The sequence below is a fragment of the Nothoprocta perdicaria genome, unplaced genomic scaffold (assembly GCF_003342845.1).
Source record: "Nothoprocta perdicaria isolate Ctin4 unplaced genomic scaffold, notPer1 scaffold_160, whole genome shotgun sequence".
Lineage (NCBI taxonomy): Eukaryota > Metazoa > Chordata > Aves > Tinamiformes > Tinamidae > Nothoprocta > Nothoprocta perdicaria.
The window spans coordinates 1,552,244-1,566,552 of record NW_020454761.1 but is presented as its reverse complement, the minus strand read 5'-3'; the positions used below and the strand labels follow the sequence as shown (position 1 = coordinate 1,566,552).

The following is a 14,309-nucleotide window of genomic DNA, read 5'->3' as shown; positions in this document are numbered from 1 at the left end:
ATATCCACAGCCTCCCTCTCTCCCCCATTTTCAAAGTAAAAGTCTGTCCTCTACTTTGCCCTTATTGACTATGAAATCATTGCTATCACAGAATATTAAAAAAAAAAAAAAAAAAAAAAAAAAAAACCATAAGCCTGAAAAACTTGAGGATTATTTGTTTCAGGTGATTATTTTTTCTGAGAGAGATAAAAAGATGAAATACCTATGGGAGTTCATGAAAATCATAACATAAATCTTCTTAGAGGTGACCCAACCATTTTTCAGACTTGTAATCCATTAAAATCCATTTTGGAGGCTTTTTTTTTTTTCCCACAATTTATTATTTTTATATATCTCTGACCTTTCCCACAAGAAAGAAACAGAAAATGAACTCCATCCCCTGCTGAAATGGCCTCTTACAACGTTTGCCCTACTGATGTGTTCTACACTTTGTTTGCTTTAACATTTACAACATTGCTTCTCTGACCAGAGTAAGAAGCAAAGAAAAAAAAAATAGAAACAAAACCTCACATCATACTCAAACACACAATTTTCTATCATGATAGCAGCAGCAGTTAGAAAATGAATGCTTTGCTTTAAGTACTTACTTCCATTTCCACCCACTCTGTGCAGTGAGCACATATTTCAAAGTGTAACGGATATTGCAAACTACATATGTTTTGAATTATTTTTTCAGCATTAGTCATTTTGCTGGTACAGAAAATTTGAACCTCACAGCTTCAAAAGCTAATACAAAAGAGTTCTTTGATATGTTCTTTAAAATCAAAATCAAACAATGTCTATTTCTGTCTTCCTTTTGAGTCCTAATTTCAAAGGTCTAGAAGATTTACACCTTACCAAGAAGCACAGAGGCATTTTAAAGGGAGAGAAAAATATTCTGAAAGCATTATGAGTCTTCAAAGATTAAAACATTGAGTAAAAATTCAAATATTGTGAGATTTCTGATAGAACTGCTAGAATTGCCAACATATTCCTAGTGTCATGGTTACCAGCATATAAAGCATCCCATCAGAGAAGAGCAACAGTCCTGGGTGACTTGTGCAATCTGCCAGCACTGTGTGCATCATGGCTTTAATCACTGTTAATGCAATGCAGATGTTATATCTATGACTACTCATGCATTAAAGTGAAATATTTATTTCTTACAGGTATTTACAGTAGTCAGAAGAGAGTATTTCAACATCTGGGGCAATGTGAGCATTATCTAACAAAATAAAATTTGAACAATCCTTTTGGACCATCATATCTGAAGTCTGCCTAGTTGTTAAGCAGCAGGTAATGGATATATATCTAAAGCTATTGATTTAAATTTTCACTTGCGATTTAGAAGAATTAGCACTAGCAGAACAGAGTAATTTGTCTTCTCTATTTCTTCCGATCCTWATACCATGGTCATTGCACCACCCTAGTGTTATGATCTGGGTAGTGGACGTATGATCCTGGTCATTTTGGGTGTTTCTGAAGATAACATGACCATTTTTTTCCTATAGGATGTTTTAGGATTGCTCTCAGAGTACATTCATGCAAGCAAGCAGAGAAGTGAGCCACTGTTAATGCGGATGGTTTTAGTTAATAACATTTAAATACATGTTTGGAGAGAACTTCCTAATTGAATGAGGGACCCTGTGGTACTGTTAGTTTCCTTTTTCTACTAGCTTACGCTACACATATAGCCTTGGATATCATAGATATTATGGCCTTCTTATTTACTTTTAGTTAGCCATCTAGTGATATTCCTTCTGCCAGTCACATATCATCATAACAGCCATCTCCTTAAGTCCACAGATGTTTTCCATAAAGTGAGAAAAATAAATAAAAAAATAAACAAAGAGAAAATAAATATTATCYTCAAATCATTTTTTTTTCCTCTGAAGTGTTGCTATCATATCTCTGTTTCTGTTATTGCTTCTTTGTCTTTTTCCTCTTTCACTGTTATTCTCTTATCTACCTTTCTACTGTTGTTTTTTTCTGGGCTCTACAAAAAGCAATATCTACCTTCCTTTTCTATCCAGTGATAAAAAGTAGGTATGATCCTCCTGTTTTGAAGGTGTAGACATGAAAGTGGAAAGTAGAAGTTAACTTCTGAACAGAATAAGCATCTGAGTTGAATTGTAACATTTTTTTTTTTCTATCCTGTTTGGTTATCTTGCCTACATGTTTGTTCCTACTCCTCATGGACAGAGATATTCAGCAAAAACTGTGCTTTCAGAGAGTAGTAATGACACCAGTACCAACACTGTTCTTCCTTGTCACACTAAAACTTAAATTAATTGAGAAGATGTCTAGTTTCTGATGTTTACACTGCAGCAGTAGGAAAAAAAAAAAAAATCCAGATATAGTGATTAGCTTAAATGTTYGTGGCTATGTCCACAATGAAAAAGATCAGACATTTCAGTATTGAAATTGAAATCATGCTGGGCTTTCACATTTTAGGTGGTGCAGCAGAAGCTCTTTCTGCAATGACCTAGTGCATTTCTATCCTGGCTGATACCAAAGCAGGTTATAACCACAGCCATACTTGCACATCTTAAATGCTGTGGCATTTCCATAAGTAATATATATATTGAGAGGTTTTTTGACATTGAATTCCTAAATTTGTCATGTAGTAAGGTGGGTAGGTTTCTGAATCTGATTACTTTTAAACGTGTTTTATTTCATATTTATTCCATTAGTTTTCAGATTGAAAATGAAAACTGAAAACATCCTCTCTGGCAACTCTTGGTCTTTTCGAACCATAAAGATTCTGTGATGTGTCTAAGAGGCCTTAGTATATACTCAGATCCCAAGAAATCAAAACAAGATTGGTATGGGCTGCTCTTCTGGGTGTGCTTTTACCTAAGAGCATGCACATAGAATGCACACTGAGCCCTAACTGCTGTTTTTTCTCCCTTTATATTCCTAAATACCCATAAGAAGATCTCAGTAGAGTTGCCTCTGAGGCAAATGCAACCTTGATAAGAGTTGTCTTAATTTGTACAGAGTTATTAGAAGCAACTAATTCCATGGATTAAAGACTACAACTCAACAAAAAGAAGGTGCGGGCATGGTACTTTATATTAATGACCCTTTGTATTCAAATGCAGTGTTTCCATCTCTTTTCTCACTGAGAGGCCAATGACTAAGGTCCACTCCATGTACTTTGCTTTTTTGGAGTTAAGCTCAATAAAGTTCTGAAAGAATGAACTCCTAGGTACATTAAGACCTAGAATTCTAGCACTCCATAGTAACATTTGCGAAGAATAGCACATAAATCAGAAGAAATAACTTTAAAAAAATGCACAATGCACTGTAAGGAATATGTTCTTGAACTTTAAAAACAAAAGATAAAGACAAAAAAAAACTGAGAAAATTTTTTTTGTTTACTCCCCTCAATATAAACTGATTATCTGCTTTTAGTCATATAACTGATCCAGGATAAATCAAAAAACAGACCAGTGAATCCAAAATTGAAAGGAAGAGGCAAGACAGGCGAGAAATGACAAGTGTTAACCTGGGTTAGGGAGACGTGTTTTGAAGACATGCTTAAAACTAGGATCTTTTCTAAATACCACAGTAACTGGGGTTTGTATGAGCAGAATATTCTTGAATGATTGGAGGCTGGCATTGACAGGTCCTTGCTGCAATCACCAATGGCTTTAAAAAAGATTTAAATTAGCAGGTCTCAACCAATTTGCAGTGGTCTCTCCGTGAACACAAGGAAGGAGTCCTTGGACTTCTTCCCTCTTCCTAAGACTTAACTTAGAATCATTAGCAGATGAGAACTAGAGACTTCATGTTGAGGAAATGTAAATAGAGGTTATTAAATATTACACCCCAAAAAGATGCTAAGTGCATAATACACATATATGTCATATCTAAATGAAAATGACGGTAGAAGATGTTAGCAGTGATTATTTATTTWAAACATTTTAATCACTTGTTATGTACTATGACTACCTAAGACAGTTGATTCACCTTTTATTAACCATCTGTTATTCATTTATTTATACCTGGGGAAAATTTAGAAATGAACTATTGTAATAGTGTGAACAGGAAACAATCATTTCTAGTGCCACTTAGCAGTCAGTATTTCCATTCTGATGGTAAACTTTCTTAAATGACTTTTTTTTAGTTTACAGCAATCAAATAAATATGTAAAAAAAATGGGAAAAACACAGAGATGGTAATCTTACCATAGTGTAAGCAGCTAATAAAGTATTTTTTTACTGATGTTCGCCCAGAATCATGTGAATTGGAACTGGAATATCAGCAATTCAAGCTGTAAAACTAATGGCAATGCAATAAGACCTGGCTTTTACACTGGAGAAAGCTAATGAGAGATTGTAAACATAAAACAGTCTACTTCCAAACCAGTATTTTTTTTCTTGAAATCTTATCTAGAGCTTTTTTATGATTTTATGAATTCTTGGCTTATTTTGTGAGCTATATCAAGTGTAAGGCTTTAATTCATGCTTTGTTTAATTTCTTGGACATTCAAAAGTTGTATATAAACAGAATACATACTCAACTTTGAACAATTCATGGTAAATATACTTCAAATAAATATATAATAAATAGAATWTTGTATATAAATACAAGTATGTATACAATAATAAATACATTGCTGTCAATTTGAGTTGTCTTTTTTCATGCTATTACTGTATCTCTCATAGCTTCATTCATCTAAAAAATAGTTGTGTAGACTCAGGTGGTCATTGAGACCTTTCTAGGCAGTGGAATTCCCCACAGCAAGGTTGATCCTATCTACCACYGACAGCTGCCTTCAAAAGGGTTAAATGACCAAGGAGGTGGCTGCCTAACCCTCCCTCCCCATGACCCTGGAAGAATCTGAGATGAGTTTTAGACAGGCAGCATTACCTGAGATCCATTTTATTTCTTGTAGAGCACACAGAAATCCTTGGATGGAAACAGGCCATTCAGCATGGATTGGCAGCTCTCTTAAAGACACTTATTAACTCCAAAGATATTCCAGTCTGACCTCCAAGTTATCAGAGAGCATTACAGTTCAGCCAGTTACCATGCAATAAGCCCAATGGTTTGTGTTTGACCAGAGCAAAAGTTTAATTAGAGAATATTGTCCAGAAAGGCACTTTCCGGACATATGAAGACCATGATATTAGAATGCAAAGGGTTATCTCACTGTAAAWGGCAACATACTTTTCCAGATTTTATGGTTCCGGTTTTATTGATATTTTATTAAATATCCCAATTCCTGGAGCCAGTGGATTGCATGACATACTCAGTTTTTATTAAACAAAATAAGAATAAATCTCTAGTCTTCATTGTTAAAAGGAAAAAAAATGCATAAAACATGCAATAACTTATCCTCCAGGCTCAGAAAGTACAATGTAAATTAGCCTTTTTTTTTTTTTTTTTTTTTTGGTAAGGTCTGGTTATATAAATAGACATGCTTTCTCTTATTACCTGTTTAGAACCCCATCAGATTCTGAGAAATACATTTAGTTTAAAACATTATATTTTTGAAAGAGATTAAAACATTCCAATAGAGTGACAGAGATTTTAAAGGCAAGTGCACAACAAAAATATTTCTTGAACTCATAAATGACTGACATGGATCACCAATGAAGTAGATATTGCTTATTAAAAAGATAGCTTGCTGACAAGGGAAGTTCAAAACTAGGTATGCCCCAAAGGAACATAATTTTCTTTATCTATATATGAGGTCCCCAAACTGATTCATGATCAGAAAATATTTTTTCAGTTGTTTCCGGAAGAATGTAAATGACGTTTCATGAAGAGATAAATTAACTGTTGTCACATTAGCATGGTTCAAGTGTTGATGGGCCTTCAGTTAATATATTTTAGATGCTGTGTGTTTTCAGATAAAATGCCTCATATTACTGGATCCCTGGAATAATGCTTTACACATTTGTGAGCTTTTCACCCACTGATCTCAAAGTGCTTTTCAAACACACACTCCAGCACCCATGCTGAGCTTAAATACACCCTTCTTTATTTTAYAGCTGGAGAAACTCTGCATTTCTGAGCTATGAGTAAAATTCCAGCTTGAGCTGTAATATGGCTTGAACCTTAATTACTTACATGCATCTCTTGTGCACCTTTTGGAGACCACAAAGTCCCCATGATGCTGATGGTAAGAGAGCTGGAGAGATCCCTGCTGTGTCCTGTACACTGGCTTTTTCCTGTGCACAAGCTTTAAAAAGCACAGGCTTTTTCTTGTACTCTGCAGAATATAACTGCAGGTTGTTTTCTAGAAGGCTGACAGACACATGGAAGAATAGTGAGGTGATAAAAAACACTGGCCAACACCTCTGAACACACATTTGGAGTATTCTGCATCTGCTGAATGGCTATTTAACAGTCCTCCAGCCTACCAGGGACCTCTGGGAGGAACCTCATCTTGCAACTCCCTTTGGGAGATGAGACTTGAATTGGAACCATTAATCCTTCCTTTTATGAGGCATATTTGGCTGGCCAGCTGACCGGATGTATTCTCTGTGTATAGTGATACATGAAAACCTGCCTCTGACCAACTATATTGACACCTCACTATATTGAATCTTCTGTGAGGTAGGCAGATTGGACCCTGCTCTTGATCTGTCAGTAACCACAACTCTGAGGGAATTCTTCTTCAGAGTGTGAGAAGACAGCTTTTCTTCTTCCTGCTAATTCAGCTTTTGGCTTGGAGGCAAAATAAATTAATTCAAAGGCATGCACTTAGGAAGATGTGACTGAAGCTTAAAAATACAGGAATGAAGAAATTCAGCTGACATGAGTGTAACTGGACCACCAGGCACTTTTCACTGTTTTTATTGAATTTGGACTTTAAAAAAATATTTCCAACCAGTGCTCATAGGATGTGGCAGCTGGACAAAGAAGAGTAGCAGTAAAAAGAGCGAATCTGATCTCTGGACTTTACTAGTCCTGTTACTCTTGTCCTATTCACATAACTCTGAGTCTTACAGTGGGTTTATTCCTTAYGCAGCAATAGTTAAGAAGCAGTTAMTGCCTCTCTGGGCACAAAATGAAGCATGCAATAAAAGGGAGACCTCACCATATGTAACCAGTGTTAGGGGTTCCCTCAAACAAGTACCAGAAGTTCAGGTGATAAGAGAAGCCCAATATATAAGTCCTGTCAACGGCAAGCTTGATTTAGCGGCTTTCTGAAGCTCTGGGTCCTCTGGTGAAGGGAAGTTGTAGCTACCCCACGCCTCCCATAGCCAGCAGGGTCTGACCCACTCATGGTTTGCTGGAGTGTGCTACCACAAAGGACCCTTCTGCCACTACAGATACGGTGTCCAGATTTCAAACTGCCCCATGGCAGGGATTTAAAGCAGTAAATTCCTAGTATATCCCTAGGAGCAGGGTTCTGTTATTGCTTGCTAGTGTTTCTTTAGTAAGTGCCCACGGGAGCAGATGATTAAAATCTGGGAGGAAGGAGGTAGCTAATTTGGTTGGGTAGAAAATGCCTAGAGCTGAAGGGAACAGAGGCCAAAAGCAATGATCTGCATGGAGGTAGAATTCTCACTGTGGGGTTTCATGGCTTCTGTCTGCATTTCTGATCTCTGCCCTTGAGCACCCCTTCATCTGGCAGCCAAGAATGTGCTGTCTCGTCCTGGCAGGACCTCTGTGGTTTGAAACACAATTTGGAGTTCTTGGATCCAACTCTAGGGTTAATTTGGTACTGAATGAGTCCAAGACACAGAGAATGAATTAGAGACCAGAGAAGCTGAGTGTTGAGGGCAGGTTCCCCCTGTGAAAAAGTAGATATCTGACCTRGCACATGCAGCTATCCTGCCTTCACTATCTGGGGAGTGGCCATCTGTCCTGAGTCCTGTTGAGCCTTGTATTTAGGTCACAGGCCATAAGAGGCTGCAATAGGMATGTATGGCAAGGATGGATTAAATTCATGCTAAGATGGGAGAAATATCAACAATTATTACTTCCTTGATCTCTGCCAGGGRAATAATACTGATTTTTCAGGGCTATATATTTTAACCCCACAAAGATCTCTCTTCCTTGGTGCCCGGAGGCTGGATGTTATCAGGTCAGCCACTTCAAAAGTACAGTCTTCTCATTCCCATATCTGCACTGTGTGGGCTTAAACTAAGCTGAAAATGTATTTCTTTCTTATCAYCCCTCTTGGAATTATCTGGGAAACACAGACCTGGAACTTTAATCATTTTATTTCTGAGTCTYCTTGACAGCATGGTAATTTATTAACCCAGGAACAACTGCATGTAGCYGATTGTGGTGCAATCCTTTGGAAACTGTGTATGTGTTAAGGAGAACCCGATGAATACAAGAGCAAGTAGAGCAACAAAGGGCCCTTATGTGAATATCTCATTTTACTTAGTGAAAGCTCGTTACATTCTGCAGAACCGAAGCAATCTGGGGACAGATTCCCCAGATAATTTAAATTCCATGAAGGTTAACCAGTGTTACAAAAATAAAAGCCTAAGGTCTTCACAGCATGTGTGGCAACATCCTGGCCAGTCTGTAATTGCTACTATCTGGTAACTAAATGGTAAAAAACAAATTGTCTTTGAACTGGGCTAGTACTGTGAAAGCTTTATGAAAGGTAGGTAAGTCTGTGCTCATTTGTGCAACTTGGCTCACATTGTTCACTGGGTCTTCGCCAAACATATCTGTTGTGTAATTATATGGCTCACTTTAATAAGTTCACAGACGTTTTGAGGGATGCAACTAACATTTCCTTCTCCTTTCAGTAATTATACAATACTTACCGCAATGAGACCCAAGTCCTAATATGGTGGACCTGAGCCATCATTTACAGTAATAACCAAAGGAAATGCAGAACATCAGAACAAAGAAACGCTCAGTACTGTGTTGAAACAACTGAGATAAGACTTTTTTAAAAAAAAAAATGTATCCTGAAACATTGTAAGAGCGGTTCTTTGTCTGCCTGAATAAATTGACCAATTTCCTTGTGGGGGAAAAAAAAATCTTTAGGTGAGTTTCTACACTACATTTCAGACTTAGAAAAATTGAATAATACTGACTAAAACTAAGAGCAGTCTCAGTGAAGTCAGCTTCATTAGTTGAGATTCCTGCATGAGACAGTCAGAACACAGTAATGTGGGCATGGCTTCACGTCCTCAGTCTGACTGTAAAGACAAGCCATCATCCCTGACTGAGGAAGGGGCGTTTGGGAGAAAGATTCATGTTTTAAGCTTGAAAAGTGCCCAAGAAAGATATTTTATACAGAGTTCCAAAAATGTTTTCATTACATTGGAGTGTTTCTGGACTATTTTCTTCAAATAACTAGTTGCAGAATATTTTATTCAGGGTTGGTTACTCCATGCTCATGTAATCCTATAGAAATAGGACAATTTCTATGTTGAGGTACTAGTCAGTATGACTGAGGGTGCTGGGATTTGGACCATACAATTTAGAGCTTTTTTAAATGTTTCCAACACCACATCTAACCTCACTGAATTTATTTAACATACATTGTTAGGAACAGCCTTGAAAGTGATCTTCCCTACAAGGGAAACSTGTGGTCTTTCAAAGAATGAGTAAAATATAGCTATAGAAAATATGCATGGAAGATCAATCTTTTTGTGGTCACAACAAATGTCCAGCTTGCCAGGGCTTTATGGCCTACTACATAATGTTCATTTTAGCTAACCGTAACCTTAACATATTTCTTTGACAAGAATCTAGTCACAATGCAGCATTGCTTAGCAGCTCAGCCATCCTGGCTGCAAACTCTCATCTAGAAAGTAAACATATATATGCTATGAAGGTACTTTATGGCTTACCTAGGTCAGAGCACTGCACCACACGAAGGTGACACTGGCAGCGGAAGGGGCATATTGGTCCATATCCAGATATCACAGGATCCTCTGTTGGAGGCAGATCGGCAGACCCTTCATCCTCTAGCATAAAGTCAAACAAGCCCTTTTGGTGGAATGGCTTGGCCAAGCATACTGGCAGCAGTAGGACGAAGAGGAGAGCCAGCTTCATGGCTTAGTTCATTGACTCTCAGCAGGACCTAGAAATCAAAGYAGGAGATTTAAACCAAAAGTAGCAGTTTTCCATAGCTGCAGAGTTCCTGCTGAAGGAGGTCCAGCATATCCACCAATTGCATAACTGTTCCTTCCAGCAAGTGAAAACTGAATTTTGAAAATAGGGCAGTTATGTGATAGGAGCCTGGTAACTTCTTGTCAATAAGTTTTNTTTTTTTTTTTTTTTTTGGTAACAGAGCAGTTCAGAGGCAATTGTAAACACATCTGTTTGTATATTTAGAGTAATATTTATTAGGAACAGGCAGCACTGTCAACTTTGTTATGCAAAAGAGTCAACACAATAAGCCACATTTTCCATTTGTCTGTTTTCTTTCTGCCAACGTAACAGTCTATTTTATTTCATTAGCATTTGTTTCATAGCAATGAGTATCTTCCCTAGGGATGAACCTGAGTTTCCCAAATTCACTGTAACGCATTATTTTATGTCTTGAAAAAACTTTTTTTAAGAAGTGCCAGCTTGCTGTGTGTTTTAAATTATAGTCTAGTAAAACCGGTTGGGAAATAGAGTAAGATCTAGTGATGGGGTGGAGAGAAAGATCTTCAGCCGTTTAAATAAGCTATATTTCTTTCTCAGTTAAATAGCACAATAAAACTGAATACAGTGTTGTACTATATTGCATGTTCTTGGCTTTCTTTACAGATTTTTGGCTATRGTATCCCATGTTTTAACAGTGTACCCTGAAAATCCTCTTTTTGCTCTGGGTAAGTATTTGAATGAATGCTTGTAGAATTGTCAACATACTCCATACTGGGCCTTATTCTGCAAGCTTTCAAGGGAAAGTGTTTAAATATGCGTTTTCAGGACTGAGACATTCACTTCACAATAGTGTACATTGCACTATGTTGTTGCATGCTGAAGAGAAACTACACAACAGCTGTTTTCAGGTTTTGCATCAAGGCAATATAGAACAGCTGTTTTTCTGAAAATTATTTTCCTTTGCTATCTGCATTATATGAGGAAACATTTTTTTTTTTTACAGCACTTCATGGGACTAAAAAACAGTGTCACAACAACCCACAAAGAAACACTGCCTTCAAGTCATCAACTGACAGAAAGACAGTCTTGTCCTTCGGTTATAAATGTCATCTTAAAGTGGATAACATAATGTTAAATACAGTTGTTTTTCTTTGTAAATAAAGCAAAAATGTTCACTTGCTTCTTCAGGTGCAAAACTAGGTCATTGAAATTCACTTCTGTAATGCATTATTGAGGTACTAAAGGTGGATTTTTCTTTCCTAGCAGAAAATTACCTAACAGGAGTTACCGTGACTATGGTTATGGCATACCATTTCTCAGCTCCATACTGACTAATAGAGAAGGAAAACAATYTCTTTGAGAGGAAGAGGAGGATGAAAGTCTCCCTCTCTCCACTGACAGAAGGAAGCTGCTAGAAGCCTTAGAAAACTGATGATCAGTGAGCATAGTAGGGCCTTTCTTTCTGGAATATCATATCCAGTTATAATAAAGGAACTGGTTAGTATAAGAAAAAAAAATTGCTAATCACAAGCCTGGAATTAAATGCAGTCTCTATAATGCTTGGATTCAATATCCTTTATAAATTTGCTCAGGTAGATGCCCTTAACGCAACCCTGCTAAGCATTTCAGCTTCATTTTTGAGTTGATGGTAAGTTCACTGTCTAAAATATGCAAGTATTTTAAAAACGTAGCTAGCACTTCTGCCTTGCACCTAATAGGAAGGCAGGTATTTAATGTCTTTAAATGTCCTCGTGACTTCATAGCAAGCTCACGTGGTGTCRGATTTGCTCAAGTTGCCTCCATGACAAACGTGCCCCGCCGGCGGCAGGGCCTGATCCTTCCCCAGCAGCGCCGCCGCAGAAGGGCGACGATGGCACCACAGAGCGGTGTGAGTCATTGTCCCCATCCAAGCTCATCCGTCGTGGCTTTGTGTGGTTGTAAAACCACAGTGCAGTTTATGTATATTTTGAAAGAGGAGGACAAACTCAGTAAACCATCACTGTTCGCTTCGGTGAGCTGCTTTGTGGAAAAGATCAATAAAGTGCTAACAGAGAGCAAATCAGGTTTCAGAGTGCCCCTTTAGCATCAATAAACATGGGGAAGGCTACACACAAAAGCTGTCATGGTACTGCTCCAGCTCTTTTTCGCATACCATTATGTATTTTTTTAAACCTGCTTGTATTCCTGCTAATAGCACTGCTGCAGCACCCTCAGCTCCAGGAATGTGCATTCAGGACCCTTTYCTGGAGCTAAATTATTGCCCTGAAAAAATATTCAAAGGCACATTGGCAGTGTATGCACACTTTTTGTTCACACTAACGACTTCACTTATCCTGGTTAAACACTGCAGAGAGTCTTCCTTTGTTCATTCCTTTGCCAAAACTGTAACAAATTCAGTAGCAGTTGTCTATAAGAGAGAACTATAGGACAACAAAAGATTGCAAGGAACTAATCTGAGGACAAAATGCAGAATATAACAGATAAAAACTACCTCTCTAACAGGGAATAGGAACAGATATGTGTGCATATTTGTCTTTATTAATAAACATATTCCGACTTCATGCACACACACCTCTTCCTTTTGTTTGTATTTGTAAATTAATGTAAACAGTGAGATAAAAAATATATACAGAACTGTTCTAGTAAGAAATGTTTGCATTTCACTTAGAAAAAAATAGTGAAGAAAAAAGTTATCTGAATTCTTAAATGTCTGTGACAYGGTATTTATGTCTGCAGGACATAACTGTTTAAATTCACTCTAATTATATGTTTACAATGAAGAAGACTTTTCCACAAACAGAGGAAACTATAGCATACACTTGGCCATGTTTCAGTTCAAAATAGCCCTGGAAATAATGCTTCATCAGTACACGTCACCACTATATTGGTGGTCATCTTTTCAGTTTGTCTTAATATTAAGTATTAAATATTAGTTCATCCACAGCCAGAACTCTTAAAACGCCACAAAAAGCAAGCTGAAYGATATATGCATTTTCCAGAAATCCCCTACATTATATGTTTTACCCATTTTGTGCAATAAAGTCTAGCTGTAGAAACCCAGGATCTGGGAGTTTAAAGAGATTAAAACTCCATTGACAAAAGTTTCAACTCCAGAAACTCTATTTAATTTGCAGGCACCTTTAAACGCAATTCCCCTGTTTGTATACTGTAACACAGCACATTCTACCATTACAAAGGCATACATTCAGTCTGCTTAACTATCGACTGCACATTTTTCTCTCTGAAATTGTAATTATACTCATTTGGAATATATATGAAGAAGTCTGAAAGAAAAATTTCACAGAACATACTTTACAATCAGAAAAGTACAAACTCACACATTTTTAGCACTCACTACATCACCCACTCTAAACCCTGGACTGCAAACAGAGAATATATATTGCTGCAAAAGTTTACAGTAAGGAAAAAGAAAGGACTATAGCGGTGCTTATACAAATCAAAACAAAAGACAGAACAGTCAAACAAACAGTAGGAAACGTGCACAGCCCTTAAGATCGCATTCTCATGTTCTCAAGCTAGAAAAATGCCGGATACAACATTTAACATTGCTAAACTTTTAGTAGGATTTTTCTTCTTTCTCTTAGAATTCARCTAGCTCGAGCCGTAGACTTGCCTGAAGTTTTATTAGTCTGCAGCATAGTTGAGGAGAATTACTGAAAACCGTACCTTTTAATCCAGGGATTTGCAACAGGAGCTCTCAAAGCTGAGATGTAATTAAACTAAATATTCAACCCAGGCAAAAGGCTTTGCAGGTGTGGAAAGGAGGAGGGGGTAAGTTCAGCTCAGTGACTGTCACTTGGTGGAAAACCCTCCTGCTTCTATTCCATAGCACAGTTAAAAAATAAGGTTTCTCTCAATGAACACAATCCAGGCTGACACCCACATTAGATCATATGGTAATGATATGTCTCCTGTATTGTAGCCAGAAATTTTATCAGCTCTTTTGCTTTCTTTTCCTCTTTTTATTTTTTTCTCTTGCTTTATTTCTTTTTCATCTGTTTAGGATCTCAAACTTCTTGTACACTATATGCCATGTTCAGATGCAATTCATCTTATTTTATTTATGTCCTTAAAGCATGTATTTAGTAAAGTTTTCTTAGTCTTAACTATGTTTTCCTTTTCTGACTCATTACCAAGAAAAAAAAAGAAGTCTGTTTCTCTTGTTTGTAATATTTGTACTTCAAGAACATGATATAAAATTAATTTTAGAGCTTGTCAAAATAGAGAATAACATTAGAAAAAAAGGAGTAACTTTAGGCAAAACTATTTGTACAGAT

The 14,309-nt window shown here is 37.1% G+C and overlaps 1 protein-coding gene across 1 annotated transcript in view; it reads right to left on the bottom strand.

Annotated features, from left to right (window-relative positions):
• Window positions 1–13,887, bottom strand: part of DCN (decorin) — a 38,711-nt gene extending 24,824 nt beyond the window's left edge. The window contains exons 1-2 of the mRNA XM_026035521.1: window positions 13,699–13,887; window positions 9,768–10,000 (exon numbers count right to left, since the gene is read on the bottom strand). Of these exons, the coding sequence (XP_025891306.1) occupies window positions 9,768–9,972 (205 nt within the window). The 5' untranslated portion in view covers window positions 9,973–10,000; window positions 13,699–13,887. The remainder of the gene's footprint in view (window positions 1–9,767; window positions 10,001–13,698) is intronic.
• Window positions 13,888–14,309: the final 422 nt, after the last annotated feature.